We start from the raw sequence: 23,422 nt of genomic DNA, 5'->3' as shown, positions 1-23,422 counted from the left end.
AAGAACTTTATCACAATATTCTACTTTTCTGAGACAGTCCTGTGTGTGTGTGTGTGTGTGTGTGTGTGTGTGTGTGTGTGTGTGTGTGTGTGTGTGTGTGTGTTGCCACGCAGTGGCAGTACAGCTGTACACTCTTGATAACGGCACATTGATAATCCATCTGATGTTCTTTGCACATGGTTGCCCAACATTTCACTCATCTGACCCTCTAATAATAATCTATTTTCCAAGTTCTTGCTTGTATCAGAATTCTTCACTTTTATCTTGAGTAACTTGGAAAACTCAAGGTAACACTGATAAGAAAGCTGTTGACCCGAGTTAATATTCACATTTTTGCTAATGAAGGAACTTTTAAATGGAGTTCGATAAGTGACGGGGCAACTGATTGTTTTACAATTAATCAAAACAGAGAAAGTTAAAAAATAGAAAACTCAGTTTCATAATATTCAGCCATTTACAATGAAATAATTTATTTTGATTCCCAGTCATATTCCTTGAATATAATTATCCAACACAATTACAAAATAATTTTCACACCTTAAAACGATGTGCTGAGGAATTCACTGTGGCTTTCTCATAACACAGTAAACACATTTGTACAAAATACAAATGATGAAATCTGATGAAGATATTGAAGAAAAAGAAGCATTTTCTTTCCAATCAAATCCCAGCCTTCACTCCTACCCACCGGTCAATATCCACCTTTTGCAAGTGTATTTTCAGGCTATTAATGAAACGCAAAAGCAACATAAACTACATGTTTAGACAACAACAGCCTTTTTCTCCTTGGCATTTTACACTGGTTTTCATCATTGCAGGATTTGCTTTCATTAACAAAATTCAATAAGAATAAACTCCACAGTATTTAACATTATACAGCAGTGTGACTGATCCCTTCCTGTGTTATTTTCCTTGTTTTGGTCATGGAAACACCAAAATAACGATTCTTACATTATTATTCAAATGTCTTGTGTCCTTGTGCTATGACCAATACATGAAACTGTATTTATAAACTTATTGAACATAATCTTCACATAAACTTATTGGAAACGCCCAAATAATCCAATGCAATCAGCCGGAAAGGCCAATATTTGATGCTATAACTAAGACGGATAATTTTAATTTGAATCTATTGTTAATTGTCCTACTGGATACATTTATTGCACTGGCATATATTTAATTTTAAAACTCTAGGAATATAATATTTCATATATTTGTATATTTATCATACAAATCCCATACATCAAAATGGAATGCAGTCCTTACAAACCATTACCTCAAAATAATTATGCACTGAAATAAGTACTTATATGACAGTGTCAATCAAATCCTATTGGTTGCCAGATTCTATAGCCATTGTTTTTTATTTTATTCTCTTTTGTTTTTTTGATAAAACCGTCCCAACAGTTCTCAAAGCCGGGTCATTTTCAAAATGTTAAGCTCTATTTTTATCTCATTTTGCACCTCCTTAACTGTACTCATTGTGGGGTTATCATACACCTCTCTATGTAGGTTACCGTCTTTTTCCACAGGCTCTTGTGCTGTTTGTTCATTGTCATCAGCAAACTGGCAGCATTTGCAGCAGCAGCAGCATTTAGCAGTAATAACACCAACCACTTTGTCCCAAGGTTCCAGAGAATGAGCCCAAAGAGGGAGGAAGTCCCAGGATTGCAATGTTGCAGGCAGACAACCGGGCCTCCGTTTCTGCAGTGTATTAATCACTATAATAATGATTAAAATGGCCAAAAGAGGGGCTCCCACACCTACCAGGACTTCCCAGCCAGCCAGGGAGAGGCTGAAGACGAAGAGTGGTAGCAGGAAAAAGCAGCAGATTATGTAGACCGCTGCAAACCAGCGGTAGGTAGCGGTTATGTTGCCCAAGCCTTTTGCCAAACGGATGGGGAGCCGGGTGAACGGGATTGGATACCACAGAATGATGCCTGAGATGTTGAACAGGAAGTGGACAAGAGCAATCTGGAGCAAATATAAATAAAAGTGTATATACAGTTTAGATGTGTTAGTACAAAGCGAAGTCCTTGGTGAATGAATGAAAAATAATTTCCAATTTAAAAACATTGTCAGAACTAAAAAAGCACAAGTGTTGCAATGGAATTTGCTGACCTGCAAAGCATCAGCAAGGGTATCTCCAGGGCTGGCCATGGCTGCCAGGATGGCTGTGGTAGTTGTTCCAATATTTGAACCCAAAGACAGGGGGTATGCCCTTTCTATGCTGATGACACCAATACCTATTTAAGAAAATAGGGAACACATGTTTTGACATGTGTCATTTGACATCATCAGATGGATGGATGGATGGATGGATGGATGGATGGATGGATGGATGGATGGATGGATGGATGGATGGCCTCACCAACAAGTGGAGTAATAGCAGAGGTGAACACAGAACTGCTCTGCACAATGAACGTCATTCCGGCTCCAACTAAAATGGCAATGTAGCCGGTGACCCAACAAAATGGAAAAGGAAAATCTGCACAAACACACGCACAGTCACGTGTTAACCATCAACGTGATCGCATATAATTCATACTCCTGCACAAATTTCGACTTTCCCATCAACTTACCGGTGTTGATGATTTTCTTAATGACTGCAGCCACCTGTCCCTTCAGCATGGAGTTAAGCAGCTTGACGATGAGGACCAAGCAAGAACACAGCACCAGCAGAGAGAGTGCCAGCAGGATCAGACCCACCGCAAGGTCAGGCAGATTCACATTGACAAAGAGGTGGTTACCTAACATTTTTGCAGAGATTACATTGCATGGATTGAAGCAGGAGAAGCCTCAAATAATATTTTGCTTTAAAATCTGCATCAGTGTGTAAGATTAGGGTTTTTTGGCCCCCCTGGGGAATACTGCTGTATGTCATATATGTGCTGGGAGTTACTGTATGTTCAGAACAATCGATCCATTGTTTGATTCAGCAAGAATATTTAATTTGAAAAATTTAAAAGAACCCTCTCTAAAATAAATTTTTAAAAACTCACAATGTTTGATGTTGTATGTCTTTGAGATGTTCTTCATTGTATAGGTATAGTTTTGGTCGACCCAGCAAAGAGATGGAGAGGTGCAATTCTCTGGACCAGGAACTGTTACATTCATTAGCGTCTGAAAGGCAGTGACATTTTGAATAGAGATTTTATTTTCTTTGGATTTTGTTTATTGAATGATATTTATGTGTGTGTGCTGTAAGTTTGAACATACTGTGTTAGTGAAGGTTTTGCACCATTTCTTGATAAGACTCTTGTTTCTGGCTTCCGCGTCTCCGGTGGCAATACCACTTATAACGGACTGATCCAGCTGTTGTCGAAAGATAGAACATCATAATGTGAAGGTTTCAAAATATTCAATAACGTAAAATGGTTTCAAGATTTAATGCATTCATATCATTTGTGTATTTTTAGAAGTCTAAATATAGTATTTAGTATTTTCTCCTATTGAATAGAAAGACTATCAACTCCAGGGACCATCGAACCACTGCATTGACTCGGATATCTATGATACATCATGTTGTTTCTGACACTTTACTTCACCATCCATTCATGTGGAGGTGCATCTTTAAGCACCAGATTCTTTAATATTGTTTATTTTGAGTATTGTTTGAGTCTGACTTTATCCTATAACGTGTAAAATTATAAAAAGCAGAGGAGTGAATAGAAGTTGGATTTGCAATCTATTATATCAAGTCAAAGTGTGGATAATTTGCATCTGTAATCCCCTTGCAAACCTTTTGTCCAGTATATTTCAAAAATATAAATTGTCTTATTGTCTTGCAGGATATGTCTGTACGTTAGGGAAAATACCACATTTCTATGTCTCATAAAACTTTAACGCTGCAGTGTTTGGCATGTTGATTCTTTATTTTCCACACTAGTAATGTAAAGTTACAAGTGTATCTATTGTAGGTTGTAGTCACTGTATATGGACCAGAGGGAGGTGCAAATAACTGTTCTAAAGCATCGAGACATAGATGAACTCTCACCCCACAGTCTTACCTGAACAATCGATTCCGTGAGGATGTCGGTAATAACGTTTAGCAAGGCTGGGGCCTCTCCGCTCTGGATTTTGAAGGAGGTAATGATGACCTTGGTGACCTGGTACAAATAACCAGTAGCCACTTCCAGAGGAAGCAGCACCAGCACCGACAGCCAGTTGAAGAAATCGTGCACCGTGGCCCCTGCAAATGCCCTGCACGGATCATGAAAGTGTACTGATAAACAAAAATAGATAGATAGATAGATAGATAGATAGATAGATAGATAGATAGATAGATAGATAGATAGATAGATAGATAGATAGATAGATAGATAGATAGATAGATAGATAGATAGATAGATAGATGGTGGATGGATGAAGAGATATGTACATACACATGGTGTGTATTTAACAGACAATACTTAAAACAGACAAACTTATCAAGTCTGTTCTAAATCTATTTATGCAACAACACAGGTTGACAGTAAAAGAATAAACCTATCACAAAAAAAGTAATAAATTACCTGCGAAAGATACTGCGGTCACCGGCCTGCGTCATGGCAACGAGAGTGTTGGTGACAGAGGTGCCGATATTGGTGCCCATAATAATAGGGACAGCCAGCTGCACTGTCAGCACTGTAAAAACACATTGCCATCTTCAGGGTGGGCCAGTCTTTTGTTTCCATATCAGTCATGTAGATACAACAGGGGATGTTTACTGTTAAAAACTGCTGAATTCTAGTAATTGTATCTATTCAAAGCAGTAAAAGCAGGAAAACCACATTCTACATTTCAAATGTGAAGATGACAAAAGTGACCTTTTGGTTCCTGGTTTTGAATATCCAGGAGTGAATTTTTTCCTTATTTTTTTATTATCAATAAAATCACTAATTGCACAATATCTTCTCTAATAACTAATCATGATCTCCAGGTAAGAAAGAGATCTTCTTAGATATACAATGCAATGATATTGTGAAGTAGTAAACAGTGGACATGCTGGCTAACCAAACAATTTTGAATTGTTTAAAAGAACAGAAGAGCACATGAATGGATGTTCCGTGTGTGTGTGTGTGTGTGTGTGTGTGTGTGTGTGTGTGTGTGTGTGTGCGTGTGTGTGTGTGTGTGTGTGTGTGAGAGAGAGAGAGAGAGAGAGTTGCAAGACCTTCGGTACTCACATCCAGAGGAAACCATGCTAACAACTATGGAGGAGGAAGTGGATGAACTCTGAACCAGCAAAGTGACCAGGACACCGATGACCAGCCCGGCCAGCGGATTGGACAAAACTTTATTGTCCTGAAAGATGTCACCTGCTGTTTTACCTGAACAAGATAAAAAAAAAGTAAAAAACATTGCAGTTTTGCATTGGAAAGGGAAATTATACCAATTCAATATGTTACTTGGACAACGTGTTTGGAAATAATTTTATCACAGCAGCAAATAGTTGAGTTTTCACCTCCGACGAGCTGGAAGGCTGAGCTGAGGATGTCGAGGGAGCAGATGAACATGTAGAGGAAACCCAACAGCAGAATCAATTTCCCAACAGAGACTAAGACTCTCAGTACCTTCTGCCTGGTGTTCAGAGCTGAAAAAAACGTGAAAAAAAATTATCAGGATTTTGTTCAAATGAATTCATATGACTGAATTTTAAATGCCAATGTCTTTGGTGGAGCCAAAGATGACATTTTAAAGCAGCAAAAACATATAGATCTGTTATTTATGAGGCCATGTTAATGAGGCCACTAAAGTTAGTATCAATCATACTACATAAGGGAGAAACATTCAAATAATACTGGTAATCACGAGAGCCAAACTTCGAATTGGTCGAAATTCTTAAATTTGACTTTGTCCCCAATTTCCTAGAATGTGAAATATTCAATGCGCCCAAATGCATCAGTTTAGTGCATTACAACAAACAATCAGCAACATGCAATCAGCAACAACATGTATTTGCTCTCAGTCTAATCCACCATCACTTCACCTTTGGTTACCTGCTGTAACTCCCAACCCAAATGCCAAATGTTTACATTACATACCGAAGAAGTGACAGGTGTAAATTGTTGTTGGTTTTTTAAAGTGTGTTGCAGTGCAATGGTGATATATAAGCTTTGTGGTGTTGCCTGACTCTCCCCTCCAGAATAGACCACCTTATGTTTGCAAACTCTCTGGCTGCATCTGGATTCCAGTCTTTGTAACATTGAATACTCCAATGGATGTGAATGTCCTTCTTTAAGTTTGACCTAGTTTGCCATATATCAATTTCCCATGTATTTCCATGCATGCAATGTACAGTCGCATGTTATTTTTATACCCACTGCTTTAATGCAGTGGGTTTGAAAGCTCCTTTCCTCTTAAAGATCATCTTTCAGTGCCATTGTACAATTGTTTCTGATGTTACATGAGGTTTAAGTCCTCACCTGACCATGGGACCCCTGTGTCCTTCAACTCCGGTAGGTCCCATGGATCTCCTTCCTCAGGCTCCCCGTCGATCAGAGCCACGGTCGATCGGGCAGGGCTGCCTTCGACCTCTGAAAGACAAAATATCTGATTAGAATATCATCTGGAGATCCCTATGAGCACATAGAACAGAATGAGATTTAGAAACAGAATCAAGCAGAAATTGAATAGTACCTTTGCTGTCATTTCTGGGGATCTCATTTAGAACTTTGGCTTTGTTTTGCGGGGCCGTCCGCTGAAAAAAAACAGGGAAGAAAAAGTAACACATATGAAGAGTTAAGCCTGAAGAATTCCCTTTTAAAATAAATAATACTACAAATAATAATACAAATTTAAATGATATTCTATCGAGAGACAGTTTATTTTAAAAAAAGTAAGAAAAACTCATTGTTTGTCAAAACAAATGAATGCAATATTTATGTATATTTCCTGGTTTACACTCAAAGGGAAGAAATCATTTGTTCAAGTTTTTGTATATTTATATATGTAATAATAATTTTCCAATTTGGATAAAATAAGTTAACATGTAGTGCTACAAACAACAAACAAAAAATACCCATTAGAAATATATAATGCCAGCCCAGTGTTGACTTTTTGTACTGATATGGAGAATTCTACCCCTCCTGCAGTAAAATCAGGCCATTAGGTTCAGTAATATCACACCTTCAGCTGTGCACCCACCCACACACACATTTTCCCCTCACATGCCAAAGTATTGATCAAATGGTCACATGGTCTTGCCACAGTAAAATTCCATGCTCGCATCAGTTTGACATAGACAGAGGTAAATCGATGTTTATAAATAATGATATCATCACTCTGAGTAATGTTTAATCAAATTTCTCTTTGAATATTTACATTTAGTTTTGTATTAATTAACAATGGATAAACTGATCCCCTCTAAATGTAACACAATAGACTGCTTCTTTTTTTAACATATATACTTACAATTTCAGGCAGAATAGCTGTTACATCCATAATATATAGTCACTGGTCATTTCTTGTGTTAAGTTTCAAGCACCTGACTCCTATCAATATCATTAAAAGTAGTATATTGGTTGTAGTAGTATATAAACAATTATAATCATTCACATGCAGATGAAAAGAACCTCTGCATGCACTTACCTGAGGCAGGGGAAGTGAGTCCATGCTCTGCGTGCGTGCTGAATTCAGATGGGCTCCGTGTCTGGAAAAGCTACCTCTAAGCATGTAGAACTGAGAGGTGAAGGGTCCGTGGAGGGCAGTACGGCTTTTACATTACTACGAATGTTTCTGACTCATAGATAAGCTGAACACACCTTTCAAACCTTGATTAGTCTTCACTAAATCCTGCTGAAAACATATGGCAAGTTGTGCTGTAATCATCACATTCTACCTGATAAATCCAGAGCTGACGCAGACGATGTTCACTCGGGCCTACACCTGCTCCTCCACAGCTACTGTACCCTTAGATCATCCACCGTTTAGGATTGTCTGACAGAATGGCTCCCCTGGCCCAGATAGACCGCATGGGACTCTGTATGTGTGCGTGTATGTGTGTGTCTTCTATTCTTGGCATACAAATAGTTCTTTTGTTGCAAACTATCGATTTTCTTAATAGAACTACCCATCGGTCAATACTTCAAAATATCAATGAGCTAACTTTAGGCCCATAAAACCATAGCTGAAAGAACTCAGAGGAGGGAAAGTCAACTGGGACCACACATATGCATTGAGTTTCCATGGATGTTGTGACGGCTGCCCTGGCAGAGTTTGGTGAGGGGAATCCAACATCCTCACTGACACGCTGGGTCACTTTCCGTTTCCACGGCATACAGATGAATCAACATATACCCCAACCATTCTCTACGTCAGCCTATGAAATAATTCACACGCCTCCCTGGAAATTAAATTTAACTCATCAACACAGGACACAAACTCACATGACATGACCTTTAACACAACACACAGGTTATATTATATTATGAAAATACTTGTGAATAGTAGAAAAGCACTTGCTCTTACACCTAGAATTTCGCTCAAAAATTTCATAAACAGGAGGACTTGGTATTTGTGCACAAGATTTTGCACCCAAAACACAGGTCTTAAATCACTTTTAATCGTTAAACATTTCTAAAGTACACAAGTGTTTATTCATAGACCTCAATGCTTGATTCATACCTAAATTGTTTAATCTTCATATTAAATATCAAGGAACTCTGCAGAACAAATAAGATTTATAAATGTTCGATACAAATGTAGATTTGGCATTTATATTGTGCTTGTATTTCATACTATGAGATACATACGGTGTGTGGGTCAAGAACCCATATGATCGATGGTCCATAACCATTACAGAGGGATGTCAACACCATGATGACAGTACACCAATAATAAAATTTTTCTTTGAATTATCAAGGACTTTCAGCAAGTGTATTTTAGTATATATAACCATAAAGATATTCATTGTAAAATATGGGCTACAGCATCACTTTGATAACAAGTAATGTTTGTGCAAATTTTCAGAATATTAGATTTAGCCATAATTTAGTGATCTTATGCAAAGAAACTGACTTACAATATCTCATATAAAAAGGTGGGCACCTGGGTCTGTGCCTTTGTATCATGTTTGGCATTTAGTTATTCATTTATTTATCTATCTATCTTTTATTTATTTATTGTCTTGCTATCTTGTCTTATGCCTTTCCATTTATATTTATAATCATATTTATTTCCGTCTTTTTTGACATTATAACTGTTAAGTTGCTGTGACAAAGGAAATTCCCCTATGGGGATCAATAAAGTTTATCTTATCTTATCTTATTTATTTATTAAACAATGTAGTTTCCTTCATCATAATAAGTTTTAAATTGTGCCTGGCATGCAAACATTTTTGATTAATTTGTAAAGTAACTATACAGTAAGTGAAATTAAAGTCGTTTCAACATATATTTGCTATTATATTTAGTGTTGTAAAATGCTAGTTACACTGTAACTCTGTTGCTATCTTTAGCCCCTGCCCTTAACTTGGAGGACGAAAGCAGAATGGGATGCAGTAGTTCTGTGTGTCCAGTAGAGGGAACTCATCGCATTTTTAGTTTTTCCAAATGAAAAATATATATATACATAAATTTTGCTGAACAGCAAGAGCTGTTAAATGTTCGGTGTTAAAACTCTTTTTTCTTTCTTATTTGACGAAAAAAAATTGTTGATCGCTCGCTTTGCTGCAACCGACAAATCTCACCCATTTACTTCCGGGTGAGGTGGCTTACAGAAGCAATGACATTGTGCAGGACAGTGCAGGAGTTAGTCCCCGGAGTGGCTTACATTTGGGTTTTTCACATGTTTTGAGATCTACAGTTTTATCTGGTGCCTTTGTCAATATGTCATCCACAACTACGGGGTTTCATGAGGAACGACAACGAACAGGAGCACAGGTAAACGCCAAGATAGGCACGCAGTTTCCAACCAGATGCTAACATGTTAGCTGGCCAGCTCAGGCTAGACCACTACATCGAAATTGCGTTGTATAAAAAAACGGCACATGCACTGTTCAGATTCCTGCATTTTTGTAGTTGTAATTGTTTGTTTTAGAGTCTATTTCTTTTTAAACCCCCGAATCAAAATTAAACGCATGGTGTCATCGATGCTAATGCGCAGGCGCCAGTGAACATGGACTACGTCCCAACAGAGGAGGAGAAACGGGTGTTCAGGGAGTGCAACCAGGAGAGCTTTTGGTACAGGTGTAAGTTTCTGTTTCTACCACACTCCGAGTTGTTTCTTTGGTGTGTTCGATAAAGCCAAAATGTTTTGGGTTATTTCTTTGTTGTATCTTGACACATGTTATCATCTGTCTTCTGCAGCGGTGCCTTTCTCCGTGGTGAGCATGGCCCTTACTCAGGCCCTTGTTGCTAGAGGTAATGTCAAGAAAATGTATAACTTCAGGTACTTCAAATGTGTCAAGATTTGGGATTGTAACCCTGTTCTGTTAACTATACAGGGACACTCTCTGCATCTCCAAGGTTTGGATCTCTACCCAAAGTGGCCTGTAAGTTCATGATCATGTACTGTTGAGGTTTGATTCATGCTTTGGTTTCTTTTATTAAGTAATGAGTTACTTATACAAACACCTCAGGATATAATGCAGTTTTAGCAGCACTCAGCAACACAGTATCTCAATCAAATTCAGTGTGGTTTTTAGATGGGATTCTTTTTAGGAGTTGCACCAAATACATTACAAATCAGGGCCTATGTTGATGAGTTATTCTCTTACGGCCTGTGAATCGTTGCTTATTTACTTATTGTACCAGACTACAAAAAAAAAAACGTCCCTTCTTAGACATATTAAATTGACCAGAAACCAAAACAGTAAGGTCAATACATTAAACAACAAATTTAGGGGAAGTACTTGTGAAAGCTTAATATGAAAAATAGATTGCAAAGGAAGCTAAGTTCTTATCTACAAGTGTCCAAATTACAGTTTTGCTTTGAATTTTTCTTTTGCAAAAGGATTCATTCTTTCAATGTGCTCTTCCTTCCAGTCGCAGGATTCTGTGGCTATTTGGCTGGGAAGATGTCCTACATGAAAACCTGTCAGGAGAAGTTTAAAAGGCTGGAGAATTCTCCCCTGGGAGAGGCTCTGAGACAGAGGACAGGATTACCTCCACAATAGTGCGTAACATGATCACCAGATGCTGGCCTTTCATTCCAAGTTTTTCTAATCCACATAGGACTTTCTACTTACATTTTTTGGTCCTCCATCTCCAGTTCCAAAGGTGTTCAGTCAGAGCTGGGTGACTCTGACTCCCAGGCCTTTGACACAGCGTTCCAGCCCCAAGAAGTCCCAAGCCAGATGCCCACACACACTAGAGACCATGAATATGAATACAGTCCAGAGCCCACTGAGCAAATGAGAAGAGCGGATGATTCAAGTAAGATAAGATGAACTTTATATACCCCATATGGGAAATTCCATTATCACAGTAGTGTAACAGCTGTAATGTTAAAAAAGTAAAATAAATATGTCTGTAAATATAAATAGAGACAGAAGATAGCAAGACATCCACCAATAAATAGACAGGAGCAGCAACAATAACAACAACATAAAGGAACAGTGAGGGTTAAAAATACACAACCAGAACTATACAATAATATGAATAGTGAGCAAGAAATAGAAAACAAAAATAGGCAAGATTTGTGCGGCCTGGGACAAACAAGGATAAGAAAGACAGCAGAGTTAGGGCATGACATGTGAATGGGGTATGGTCGTGAGATTGTAGAAGCAGCACAGGTGCACTCACGCCGGTCAGCGTTTTGTGCCGTCCAGATTTCTGATGTACACTGATGGCTGTGGGCACAAAGGAGCGTCTGAAGCGTTCGGTTCTACACCGGGGTGGGATGAACCGTTGTCTGAAGTAGCTGCACATCAGCCACACATCTTCATGCAGGGAGTGGAAAGGATTGTCCAGGATAGCTCCCACTTTGTCCTTCACCCTCCCTACTGCCACCAATTGAAGATGGTCCAGGTTCAGTCCCACCACCAAGCAGGCTTGAGTGCATCAATGTTGTGTGACCAGTCCAGTTTGTTGTTGATGTGGACCCCAAGGTCTGTAGGAGTCACTATCTCCACCTCTTTACCCTGGATGGTGATTGTTACCTGTCTCTTCCAAATTTTCCGGACGTCCACAACCACCTCCTTGGTGTATCAGGGGATATTTCCGCGTAATCATGTAAAGCATAAAAATACACAGCCTGAATGCAGCACATCTCCAAACACGATCAAGTCCTCAGCTTATCCAAATCTCAATGTATTAATGTGTTTCTGTGCCATTCTTCAATCACCCACAGCACATTCATTTGTGGAAGAGGAGGAACCCAGGAGAAAGCCCATTCTCTACGAAGACCTGAGGCTAAAAAACCGAGAGAACTACGAGGTCACGCTCACTCAGAAAGCAGAAACGCTGCTTAAAAGTCCACCAGAAAAGGAGCTAGAAAGACCTAAAAAAGAAGGTAAGCTGCCAAAATTTAATCTTGAACACCCACGTTCTTCGACATTTTCTGCGCAGAGAATGACTTTACAGTGTTTGAAACTTGTTTCTGTGTTACAGTGAAGAAGAACATTTATGGAGACACCTGGGAAGAATGAGTAAAATAAATGAGGGAAAGTTAATCACCACCTGGGAATATGCTATTAATGTTTGTTTGTTCAACGTGAGAGGGTAGAATTTTGTTTCTCGTGAAGAAAGTTACTGCATTCCTGTCTTAGTAAAAGCAGTATCACAATGTGTTGTGTTAACTGAGTTATTTATAGACAAAACATGAACATCTCAACTATAAAACTTTTGAATGCAGAAAATAGTCAGATACCAAACTTCATTGACATCCATGGCAGTGTTTCAACCTCCGCATCATTTTGGAACTGACAAATAAACAGTCGATGAAAATAAAAGCAGTGCTCCGTTAATATAAAACCTTTACCATTGAAAATACAATTCCAAAGATTAATCAAAATATACTATTTACAGAACTAGATTTACTTTTCTTTACTTAGACAGCAGGACATAAAGAGTGCAATAAGTATTCTCACAGCTGCCATACATTGACTGTTCTCTTGACAAAGCTGCATTGTTTAAATAGCTTTTGTTTGCACAATTATGCAAAAAATATTTTGCCTGAACTTGATTCAGGGAGGGCTCATGAGCCACAATAAGCCCCATTTTGATTTTTTTTAGAATTATTATTTTGGAAAATAATAATTATTTAGTAAAAGTTACCCCTTAAAATTATAGACTATTCAGCTATGCTTTGTACAAAACTGCAACAAAATAATTAAGAACACTTGCTATAGAATTTTTGATCCAGTACTGTGCATTAAAGTCCCATGGCATCTTTGTATAAATTTTAACAAAATTATAGAGGTGTTTTAAATTGAGTTTACATTTGAAAACAAAGAATTTTACCAGGACAGACCATGATGGTGTTATTTAAGTGTACTCATAGAATGAAAAATATACACAAAATAGCCATACATTTAAATGTACAAAAATTACAAATGTTTAAATCATAAGAAATACCATTCAAACGCAATCAAGATTTAACACAGCTTGGGAGTTTTGAGTTCACTTTGTCCAAAACTTCCATGATCGTTCTGCAGCTTCACATAAAGCATAAAGCAGCTGCTTCAGAACATAATGTTAATCATACAATAGCTTGTCTATATACATGGTGTGTCAGTGCTGTCAAGTAAGTGCACACATTACAGATGAACATGTCTGGGATTGCTGTCATTGCAGCTTTGACCAATGCACTGTTCTGAGTTGCGTCCATCATGTGTGCCAAAACTGTTTGGAAGACCATATTCTTGCGGACGAACATGGTCTGCTGGACAGAACACACTACTGGTGGAGTCCTGCCAGCCTTCATACATCTTGCTTGCACCACCAGCGTTCATGTTAGTTACAGGTGCGTAGGCTTGGACAGGATAGGACCCTGGGGCTGGATTGATTTGTGGCAGGAGCGTTTTTCTCCTCTCCTCTGCTGAAGCAGGGACGAACATATCTTTGTTGATGTTCCTCAGCATCCTAAAGGGCAACATCTTCTCCAGAATCCCAGCCCTGGCCTCTGACACGTCCAGGATGGAGAACCACCCTCTGCCATACATGCATCCGGTAACGACTGCGATGATGTTACAGGGCAGCACACTGTGCGGAATAAGGGCAGTCGTGACAACGACAAACAACCAGGGAAGAGCCATTGTGGGGAAACTGACCCCGCAAAGGAATCCCTTGATCATTTTTGTATGTGTGGTAGTGAAGGCCACGCAAGCCAAGGATGCCGGAAGCAGCCCTTCCACGTGTCTCTGGGTTAGTCTATCCTCAAGAAGATCCAGGAAGGCGTACAGCAATCCCGTGGTGATGGAGATCAGAGAAAACAAGACCAGGAAGCGAACCGTGCCGACACCTTTCTCCAAACTGCCACCGAGAAAAACCAGTGCGGTGGCGTCGAGAAGAAACTGGACGAGGGTTCGGTGGTAAAATGGGTAGATGAAGAGCGTGTGGATGAAACCATTCTCAAATACACCTTTTCCGACGCTGAATATTCCCTGACTGAAGTTCCAGTATGTCTGAATGCCAAACAATGAGCAGGATAATAAGATCACCGTGAAAATTCCGCTCGTAATGGCTGGAGTCAAGTATCTAATAGTCTCCAAGATTATTTTAAAATAATCCGTGGGTACCATACTGCAACCAATTTCCGATATCCACTGGAAAAAAAAGCTCGGACAATTTATGATCCTCGTTAGCCAAATGAGCCGGTTGTATACACTGTCCACTTCTTCAAATCAAACGTTACTGGTTTCTTCACTTTCGAAATCCGTTGAAAACCTTCTGGTTTGGTGTGCCCATCCTTCTACAATTAAAAAAATAAACATTACATTGAAGGGGGAAGCAGTAATACCTGAAGCGAGTATACACGGGCATTCGCCAGAACAAGGCTAGCTTGAGCATAAATAAACTTTTAGTCAAGTTTTCAAACTAAGACCACGAGACCGGTAGTCACTGTTTCCGTTTCCGGGAAGGCGTCATCATGAAGATGGGTAAAAAAATACAGCAGGTGTTGGTGAAAACCAGTGCTTAACCCTCATTATTTACTCCCAAGATACCTGTAAGCAATTGGATGTGAAACCATCCCTTGATCTTAGTGAGGAAGAAATGTATGAAAAAAAAGCCACTTTTTTGTGTATATTTTATATGTCAAAATATGCCATTCTATATTTGGCCATACTGTATGTAACAAGTCACGAATGTTGGGGTTTATGTTGATGCTTGTTTTCTGTGTGATTTTGGGGTTGCTGGGGATGATGTGGGTGTGGTTTGGGGTGCATTAAATTCTTTTGGTTTTTTTTTTACCTGGAGTTGACTGGGAACATAGGGTTAGATGGAGAAAGTTGATTCACTATGGCGACCCCTGAAGGGAAAAGCCGAAAGAAGAAGAAGAAGTTGACAGGGAACAGTTGTATTGCAGGCTTGTATGGCAAGGCTGTGGCCAACAACAGCTATTGCTCATTAAACAGACGTTTGACCGTGACCCGGGTGTTTCCCGGACTAAAACGCTACAATACTATTGTGGACACAGTAAAGTATAGTAAAGTAAACTTTCTCCACGCCTGCAGTTCAACACTCTCAGTTGTTTTGGAGACTTGTGATAAAGATAACAGGTGAAAGAAGGGGTTTGCAATCCCGAAGTGAGTCAACTGCAAGAGAGTGTGTGTATTCAAACCAGTTCCATTAGTTTTACTCTTTGCTTATCATCAAACAATACTGTTTGATCTTGAGCTTGTATTTTGCACCCTTTACCTTCCTTCCAAAGGAAGGGGAGTAAGCAAAGACGGCACCTATCTCGAGGAATGCACATTGGCTGTCTTTTCCTGTGCTCATTTCTGCAACAACACTGTCCTACCCACAACGACAATCACTGTCTTTACAACCAAAAGTCGCGGATGGAGAGCACAGTGAGACCCCTGCTCAAAGCCCGGGATGCTGCCTATAAGGCAGGCGACAGGCTGGCCTACAGCAGGGCTCGAAGGGATCTGAGAAAGGGCATACAGCTGGCCAAAAGCAGAGACAACACATTGAGGACCACTTCCTGCCTGACACCCTGAACAGCTTCTTTGCTCCCTTCGACTCATCAAGATCTAGAGAGGCTCCACATCTTTCTCAGTCAGAAGTGCAGCGCCAGCCGCTCAACCTGAAGCTGCATTAGATGAGTTCTACCATGAGGATGATCAACACCAACAGGACCGCAAGACCAGAGGGAGTGTCAGGCCAGACCCTGAAGTCATGTGCAGAGCAACTGGCAGGGGTCTTTCTGGATATCTTCAATGTGTCCCTGCAACTGTCCACATTCTCTCACACCTCTTCACACACGCTTGTCTTGCCATCCACCCCACAAACAACACCATCATCAAGTTTGCAGAGGACACCACCGTGGTGGGTCTCATATCAGACAATGATGAGACCCTCTGCAGGGAGGAGATCCAGTACTTAACTCAATGGTGCTCAAACAACAACCACATCCTAAACACAAACAAAACCAGGGAGATGGTTGTAGATTACTGGAGGTTCAGGAGAACGGCACACACACACCTCTCCGTATACAGTGGAGCGTGTTGACACCAAGTTCCTGGGCATCCACATCTCATCTGACCTGACCTGGGCCATTAACACACCTGGTAAAGAAAAGCCCAGCAACGAATCTCCTTCCTCAGGAAGCTGAAGTGAGCTGGTCTCTCCTCTCAGCTACTTATCAACTTCTACAGATCGACAATAGAAAGCATCCTCTGTCTCAGCGCTGCAGTGTGGTATGGCGGCTGCATGGCACGAGACAGAAAGGAGTTGGCCCAGGTTGTGAGAACAGCACAGGGCAATGTGGACTGTCCTCTCCTGAATCTGGGCTCTATCCACAATGCCCGGATGCAGAAAAAGGCTAAGAACATCACAATGGATCCCACCCACCTGGGCAACAGCCTGTTTGTGCCACTCCCATCAGGAAAGTGCTACAGGAAAATCAATACCCACACATCCCGGTTGAAAAACAGCTTCTTCCCAAGAGCTGTAAAAGCAACACCCCCCCTCCTGCAAGCTACCACACCTGATCCCCCAGCAGAGCACTCACATTCACACCTGAGCCACACACCCACCCACACACTAATGCAATGCCCCCCTGCTGACAATCCCCTCCCCACAGAGACAATAAGTTGCAATAAGTTTTTTGCACTTCAAATTAATTCATATTCATATCACCCTTCACATCATCCACATCATTTACATAACTACACACTGTGTAAATAACCTCTCTGCCTATTTATTTTGACTTTTCTAAAAACCTGTACATGCTCCGGGAGCTCTCATAGCAAAATTTCACTGTTTTTGCACAGTGACAATTAAAAATTCTTGATTCTTGAAAGGATCCCCTCCTTTTGAACTTAAGTTTCTTCATATGAACATATTGCTTTTGTAAGCTGTTGTACAAAATCCACATTTTGTTTTTATTGCTCTGAGGAAGTGGCATTCTACATGAAGAATCTGAGAAATAATTCAGAAGGAATGGTGGAAAATACAAGCTCTGAACTTATAAGTATTGTTTGATTTTCAGCAAAGATTAAAACAACACCGAAGCTGTTGAACAAAGCCAACAGGTTTGGTTCAGGTTTTTGAAGTTGTTTTGTTTTATTATTCTTTGCTTTTGTGGAATTTGCTGCATCTTTTTAGCCACGAGTTTAACATCATGATCAATTTCAATGTTTTTTCAAACACATATGAATTACTTGTCAGTTTCTAAGGCCAAGATTCAGAATTACAGTGTTTTCGTCTATTTTTTATAACGAATCATCTATTCTTTAGTAGATTTCTGTTGTTTTGGGCCAGTTTTTTTCTCTACCAATTTCTTCTCCCAGTTCCCGCAGCTACACCAAGAAAGTAAGAACACAAAATTATTTAGACATGACATGTCAGTCTGAGTGAATTATTTGCTAATTTAAGAATTGAATTAAACATGTTGAAGTATATCGAAAATAAAGTTTTCATGTCCAATTTGCTAAACAAAATGAATTGTTTGAAATGTAAGAGGTCTGCGAAATGATTCAATAAAGAAATCATGACGTTGGTTCACTCAAATTAATGAAATCCTACATTCAATGGGTTGAATTTATCGATAAACTGTTTCGACTTCGAAAATGAACATGCGAATTTACAGGACAACTCTTGCATGTCTGCGGAAACAAATGATTGGATTTGGATATCTCACAAGAATTCGTGCTTAATCCGTACTTTTTTGAACTATTTTCTGGTTGAAATCTTAGAACTTGAGTTATTCGCAAATTCCGACGTGAAAGCAGACGAACCAAGCGAAGTCGACTTCTTACCGGGAAGACCGATGAGTACCTGAATGCAGCATATTATAATAAGGAAGTCCGTGTTTCAATTTTTTTTCTGTTTCGTTTTCGAATTATTGTTGGTTTTTTTTAATTTGACATTTTTGACTAAAGTTTACGTCGAAAAAAACACATCAGAGACTATAAATCTTGAAAATGAGAGAAGAAACCCAACACCAAATACAAATTATCGAGTCGTTTAGTTATTAAATTACGTCCACCGTATGCACATTACATACAATTAAGCGATAAAGTTTCCTACCATGTTTCTTCTCTGCGTTGATAGACGATTAAAAAACATGAAATTAATAATCTTAACACTTACATTTGATACAAGCGTTGGCTTTTATAGTACTTAAAAACAGACGTCAGCACGTCTGCCCCCCTTCCGGTGTCGTATGGTTACTGCGGCGGATGTTGATGTTTTGTCTCGGAGCTCAATGATGTGAACTGTATCGTCTCTGGGACAGCTTTATCTTTTCCATAACCTTAGTTGTATTAATTGTTCTCTTTGCACACGTTTATAGATAATAATTCACAGCTTAGCGGCACCGTGTCTTCCCCGGAATCTCTCCCGGGAAGCGCGAGGCCGAGCCGTGCGATGATGGAGGACTTTGATGAGATCTACGAGGAAGAGGAGGAGGAAGATGAGGACGAGGACAGGGCCGCTGAGGAGCAGCTCCTCAAGTACGCCCCAGACCCGGTTGTGGTGCGGGGGTCCGGTCACGTCACCGTGTAAGCGACCGGCGAAGCTCAGGGGCACCGGGGAAAGAGTTAACCGCCGGAGAGTGAAGATTAGCATAGTTGGCCTCGATTGCTAACTGGATGCTAGCTGGGTTAGCCGACGTGTGTGACCGAGCGAATCCAGAAAGCTATGATTAGCATCGTGCTAACTCTTGAGTAGAGGCTATTCAAGGGTTTTATTTGACTCTCAGATTACCACACGAGAACCGCATGACAAATAAGGATTCTCCCTGTTCAAGTCGAGTGTTTTGAGTTGTTGTCAAGCCTGAAGGTGTCGCGCCTCTTAAAACTTTATACGCCACCGTTTCGGTCACTGGACTTGGCTAAAAGGTTATTAAGAAGTTGAGTTCCCACGTTGGGAATGTCTAACGGTCAACTGATGGCAACTATTTAACAACATTTCTTTGTTACTGTCGTTTGTTGTCCTGATAACTTCAGCTTGTCATATTTGGTTCAGATCCAAACTACTTAAAACCGATTAATCATAGTGTCTACGTTAAATTAACCGGTTTATTCACATTTTTATAGTTTTATTAAATTGTGGCACTCCTTGTGTAGTCATGGATCAGTTTGATAACTGACAGCTGTTTTTGAATAAAGTGAGTTGACATGGGGGAAAAAAAAATCTTATCTTAGTAATTCTATAATGTCTCATGAAGTGACAATTTGTTTGTATGACCAATGAGTTAACATATCTGTGCTTTTGAAGTTTGGCTTGGTTTTAGTCCAGTTGAAATGGAGGCAACTGTAACCCCATCTGAAACTGCTTTGCATGAGACTGCTTTCTAAGCATGGATGCATAATTGTGGCTTTTTCTTGCATCCAACAGGTTTGGGCTTAGTAACAAATTTGAATCAGAATTCCCTTCAGCGCTTACAGGAAAGGTGAGTGTCTTATTGTGAGCCATCACTACATGTTGGATACAAAACTGTTTTTGTTTTCACAAATGAGCATATATTATTTGCAACTGTACTGCATTACATTGGCTTTCTCCATGATTACTCAAATGATTGGACTATAAAAAAAAATACATACAGATTTGATTGTTCTCAACAATAAAAACACCACTCTATCAACAACCCAATGGGTGTGTACTTTCTCAGGTAGCACCGGAGGAATTCAAAGCCAGTATCAACCGCGTGAACAGCTGTCTGAGGAAGACTCTGCCTGTGAATGTGCGTTGGCTCCTGTGTGGCTGCCTTTGCTGCTGCTGCACATTGGGCTTCAGTTTGTGGCCTGTTATCTGCCTCAGCAAGAGGGTGAGATATAATTCACATCCTCTGTCACTCATCCACATCCCGGTTAAATGTATTATCAACTTCTATCTTTCACTATTAAACCATAGTAAATGTGCTTTTGGGTAAAGTAAAGAGATGATGTGTATCATCCTTTCATGGAGCGTGTTATTGCCCCTTGGATGGGGATGAATAGCTGGGGGCTCAACCACTTATATTCTCTTTGTGGAAGTAGAATACAGCATCTCAACTTTCCAATGGACCTTTATGTGACTCAGAATACACAGGGGGATGGCATCTCAATGTAGACAAATCCACAATAAAATCAGCTTGAATTATAAAAGAAACTGATAATCCTATCACAGTACAGTGGCAAGAGAAAGGCCACTTAAGTGTAGGAGAAGACAGAATGATACTGCTCTTCAAAATTAAGTGACATTTTATGGCCACTACCAAATGTGTAAGCATTGACATTGCTTTCTTGTGCCAGTATATAAACACAGCTGCTGTTCTGCTCAAGCATTATCCACAAAGCTAGCGTGTGAAATAGTCATTTTCAATGTTTCCCACCAGACACGAAGATCTATAGAGAAACTTCTGGAGTGGGAGAACAGCAGATTGTACCACAAGGTGAGTTGAGAAGGTATCAGTGGATGTTTGTGCAATTTCCTATTGACATTGCTTAATTCCCTTTTAAATCTTGCTTACAGTTGTGTTTGCACTGGAGATTAAGCAAACGGAAGTGTGAATCCAACAATATGATGGAATATGTAAGTAATTTAGTTACAAATATTTTAAGTTCAATTAGTTACATAAGAACTCTCACACAAAAATTTTAATCTTGTCTAAATAGCCAATACAACAACTTACTCAGCTCTTGTCACCCGCAGGTAATCCTAATAGAGTTCCTACCTAAGATCCCCATCTTCAGACCGGACTAGCCAGGCTACAACTGATCTTAAACCCCCCCACTGTTGCCCAGCTCTATCAGAACCACCCGTGGCTGTCTAACTACCCCCCCTCCCCCCAAAATACTCCAGTCCTCCCACACGTTGACTTTACAACCCTTTGTTTACAAAATTCACACTTGGACTAGACCATGACTGTATTGGGTGAGTGGGCGCACCGCTGAGCCACACTGACCTGCACCAGCCTGTGGGATATCAGGGGGACTACCAACCATGGGTAGTGTTGTGGATTTTGGAACTAGCGTGGGAGACTGAACTCTTGAATTTACTTCTGTGAGCTACACCTGGAACTTTGTCACCCACATGTTTCCAAACCTTACGAGAGAATACATGGCGTCATCCGACCATGATGAAACAAACAAACACTGGCATCCTCAACCTACTGTCCAATCCTCACCTGCAAAAAAATACACCCCAGTGCTTTTCTTTCTTCTAGATCCATACTAAAGACAGCATTGAAATGGAACTTCAGAGGAAACTCCATTCAAGGAATCTTCATCGGAATCCACTATGTAGCCTGGAGAACTGTAGGTCTGGGATATGCTCGACAGAAGAGCAGAGAAATGAACTCACAAGTGTCACTCTTCTACTCGACAACCAGGCATCCTTAACTTCCCACCGAGTATCACACCTGTGCATATGTTCGTGTGCATCACCCCATCCCAGTCACAATCACAACCTCTTACTGCACTCTCCACAGTGTGAATGGGCCGCTGCACTTCACGGTTATCTGGAAAAATGTGGTATCAGCACTATATGTCCCCAGGAGTTGAAGTAACTGCATATGAGTTTGAGTGGAAGAAGTAAACTGAAAAGATGGTCACTCATTATGAAAAGAAGAAAGTTCTTTTTCTTTTTACAGTCTTTTTTTTTTCTTTCTTTTTTTGTATCAAGATTTGTGTTCTGGTTTTGGTAAAGGAGGTGCAACAGATGTTTTCCTGAAATGTCCACGTTGTTTTATCTTGTGCGTCAGAAGGAACTGCGAGACACATGAAACGCGCCACGTGGCAGGCTTCTTTCTTTGAAATATTACTTTGCCATAAAAAATGTTTGTTACTTTTACTTTTGTTGTAAGTTATAAGAGTGAGTGCACATTTAAAGGTATGCCATAGATACTTTTGTGTTGTCTCTGTGGTCATGTCTCGACACTTAAGCACAACATGGCTTTGTCTTAGCACATGGCCCTCACCTTATCTTCTGACCCGAAATATGGTCAAGCTAAGGAGACGACTCCCTACGGGAAGGTTACTCTTTGTAAGGTAGAATCTGACAAAAAGAACTCAAAACTTCTTCTGTGGGCATAATGTGTCAACTTTGGCATGTTTAACTTGGATATTGAGATTCTACATCATAAAGTGTATATGCCAAAATGGGATTGCATACGCAGGGAAAAATAAATCACTTTAGTAATTAGAAAAAGGGTAACTCATAATCACAAATTGATAACAATCTTAAGACCCAGTGGATCCTCCTGGTTCTCCAGCATTGGGTTTTTACATTCAGTGCCATGCTATTTAACATTCATAAAAAAAAACAAGCCAAAAAAAACACCGCTTTCAGAATCATGTTTAACCCATTCAAGGTCATCTGGAGACATTTGAGTTGTTCCCACTGCATCTGCAGCGGTCGAGATCACCTGGTTTCACTTGAACATGTGAATAATCTTATTTGCAATTCTTTGACAGTCCTATATCAGATAGAGGTCCAGCTTTTTTTTTTCAAAACGCAGCCTTAGTTTGAACAGTCAAATCAGAACATTAGTGATTTTTATCTTTCTCTAGATACACTTGGAACCATCTACCGAAAAAAAACAAAGAAAGTTTTCTGTAAAAAAAAAAAATTTGCTAGATTTAGTTCATTCAAATTCCAGTCTACTTGATAATTGCCATTTTGAGTATCCTTAATCACACCAGTTTAATGAGGGATTCCAATTTACCAGTAAATGGCTGAAACGAAAACGTGAAAGACATTTTTTTAAAGAGTGCAACATACAATATCTTGGTTATTATAGAGCCATTTCAACAGTCCCATTTGTTAGGTACACTTTCATTAATAACACCAGATGTTCAGAGTGAAACCCATAAATAATGCTGATTAAAACCTGCAAACTTGACTAAAAT

The 23,422-nt window shown here is 39.8% G+C and overlaps 4 protein-coding genes across 5 annotated transcripts; 2 read left to right on the top strand and 2 right to left on the bottom strand.

Moving 5' to 3' along the window:
* Positions 1–445: 445 nt before the first annotated feature.
* On the bottom strand, positions 446–7,984 carry slc34a2a (solute carrier family 34 member 2a). Its single transcript, XM_086156101.1, has 13 exons — positions 7,570–7,984; positions 6,619–6,679; positions 6,405–6,515; positions 5,444–5,572; positions 5,166–5,309; positions 4,515–4,626; positions 4,011–4,203; positions 3,220–3,315; positions 3,003–3,123; positions 2,583–2,750; positions 2,372–2,488; positions 2,122–2,246; positions 446–1,974 (listed from the first exon to the last, which is right to left on the bottom strand). The coding sequence occupies exons 1-13, from the start codon at positions 7,651–7,653 to the stop codon at positions 1,411–1,413; spliced, it is 2,025 nt and encodes a 674-aa protein (XP_086012227.1). The 5' UTR covers positions 7,654–7,984; the 3' UTR covers positions 446–1,410.
* A 1,702-nt stretch (positions 7,985–9,686) lies between these two features.
* unm_sa25545 (un-named sa25545) lies at positions 9,687–12,705 on the top strand. The gene is made up of 8 exons (XM_086156989.1): positions 9,687–9,860; positions 10,084–10,168; positions 10,287–10,340; positions 10,424–10,471; positions 10,965–11,094; positions 11,191–11,354; positions 12,271–12,432; positions 12,531–12,705. The coding sequence occupies exons 1-8, from the start codon at positions 9,807–9,809 to the stop codon at positions 12,566–12,568; spliced, it is 735 nt and encodes a 244-aa protein (XP_086013115.1). The 5' UTR covers positions 9,687–9,806; the 3' UTR covers positions 12,569–12,705.
* Positions 12,706–12,709: 4 nt separating this feature from the next.
* Positions 12,710–18,769, bottom strand: rhbdd2 (rhomboid domain containing 2). Of its 2 annotated transcripts, none has more exons than XM_086156986.1 (3): positions 18,681–18,769; positions 15,333–15,390; positions 12,710–14,832 (listed from the first exon to the last, which is right to left on the bottom strand). In XM_086156986.1, the coding sequence occupies exon 3, from the start codon at positions 14,660–14,662 to the stop codon at positions 13,679–13,681; it is 984 nt and encodes a 327-aa protein (XP_086013112.1). In that variant the 5' UTR covers positions 14,663–14,832; positions 15,333–15,390; positions 18,681–18,769; the 3' UTR covers positions 12,710–13,678. The 2 variants fall into 2 exon arrangements, with proteins under 2 accessions (XP_086013112.1, XP_086013113.1); XM_086156987.1 differs by having other exon boundaries at positions 18,618–18,710.
* chic2 (cysteine-rich hydrophobic domain 2) lies at positions 18,765–22,416 on the top strand. The gene is made up of 6 exons (XM_086156990.1): positions 18,765–19,090; positions 19,929–19,983; positions 20,203–20,358; positions 20,908–20,964; positions 21,045–21,104; positions 21,225–22,416. Exons 1-6 carry the CDS (start codon positions 18,957–18,959, stop codon positions 21,273–21,275), a joined length of 513 nt encoding a protein of 170 aa, XP_086013116.1. The 5' UTR covers positions 18,765–18,956; the 3' UTR covers positions 21,276–22,416.
* The last annotated feature ends 1,006 nt before the right edge of the window (positions 22,417–23,422 follow it).

The sequence above is a fragment of the Fistularia commersonii genome, chromosome 12, assembly GCF_037954325.1.
Source record: "Fistularia commersonii isolate RoL2024-O1a breed Wild chromosome 12, RoL_Fcom_v1.0, whole genome shotgun sequence".
In the NCBI taxonomy this organism is placed as follows: Eukaryota; Metazoa; Chordata; class Actinopteri; order Syngnathiformes; family Fistulariidae; genus Fistularia; species Fistularia commersonii.
Note: the sequence above shows the minus strand (reverse complement) of the source record. Positions and strands in the feature narration are given on the sequence as shown.

Excerpts from the sequence above, each read along its gene's own strand:
- slc34a2a (XM_086156101.1), bottom strand. The coding sequence starts at position 7,653 with ATGCTTAGAGGTAGCTTTTCCAGACACGGAGCCCATCTGAATTCAGCA. Across the intron at positions 3,316-4,010 it reads TCACGGAATCGATTGTTCAG|CTGGATCAGTCCGTTATAAG; the intron begins GTAAGACTGTGG and ends TTTCGACAACAG. Across the intron at positions 2,489-2,582 it reads TAAGAAAATCATCAACACCG|ATTTTCCTTTTCCATTTTGT; the intron begins GTAAGTTGATGG and ends GTGTTTGTGCAG.
- unm_sa25545 (XM_086156989.1), top strand. The coding sequence starts at position 9,807 with ATGTCATCCACAACTACGGGGTTTCATGAGGAACGACAACGAACAGGA. Across the intron at positions 9,861-10,083 it reads GACAACGAACAGGAGCACAG|GCGCCAGTGAACATGGACTA; the intron begins GTAAACGCCAAG and ends GCTAATGCGCAG. Across the intron at positions 10,169-10,286 it reads GGAGAGCTTTTGGTACAGGT|CGGTGCCTTTCTCCGTGGTG; the intron begins GTAAGTTTCTGT and ends TGTCTTCTGCAG.
- rhbdd2 (XM_086156986.1), bottom strand. The coding sequence starts at position 14,662 with ATGGTACCCACGGATTATTTTAAAATAATCTTGGAGACTATTAGATAC.
- chic2 (XM_086156990.1), top strand. The coding sequence starts at position 18,957 with ATGATGGAGGACTTTGATGAGATCTACGAGGAAGAGGAGGAGGAAGAT. Across the intron at positions 19,984-20,202 it reads CTTCAGCGCTTACAGGAAAG|GTAGCACCGGAGGAATTCAA; the intron begins GTGAGTGTCTTA and ends GTACTTTCTCAG. Across the intron at positions 20,965-21,044 it reads ACAGCAGATTGTACCACAAG|TTGTGTTTGCACTGGAGATT; the intron begins GTGAGTTGAGAA and ends TCTTGCTTACAG.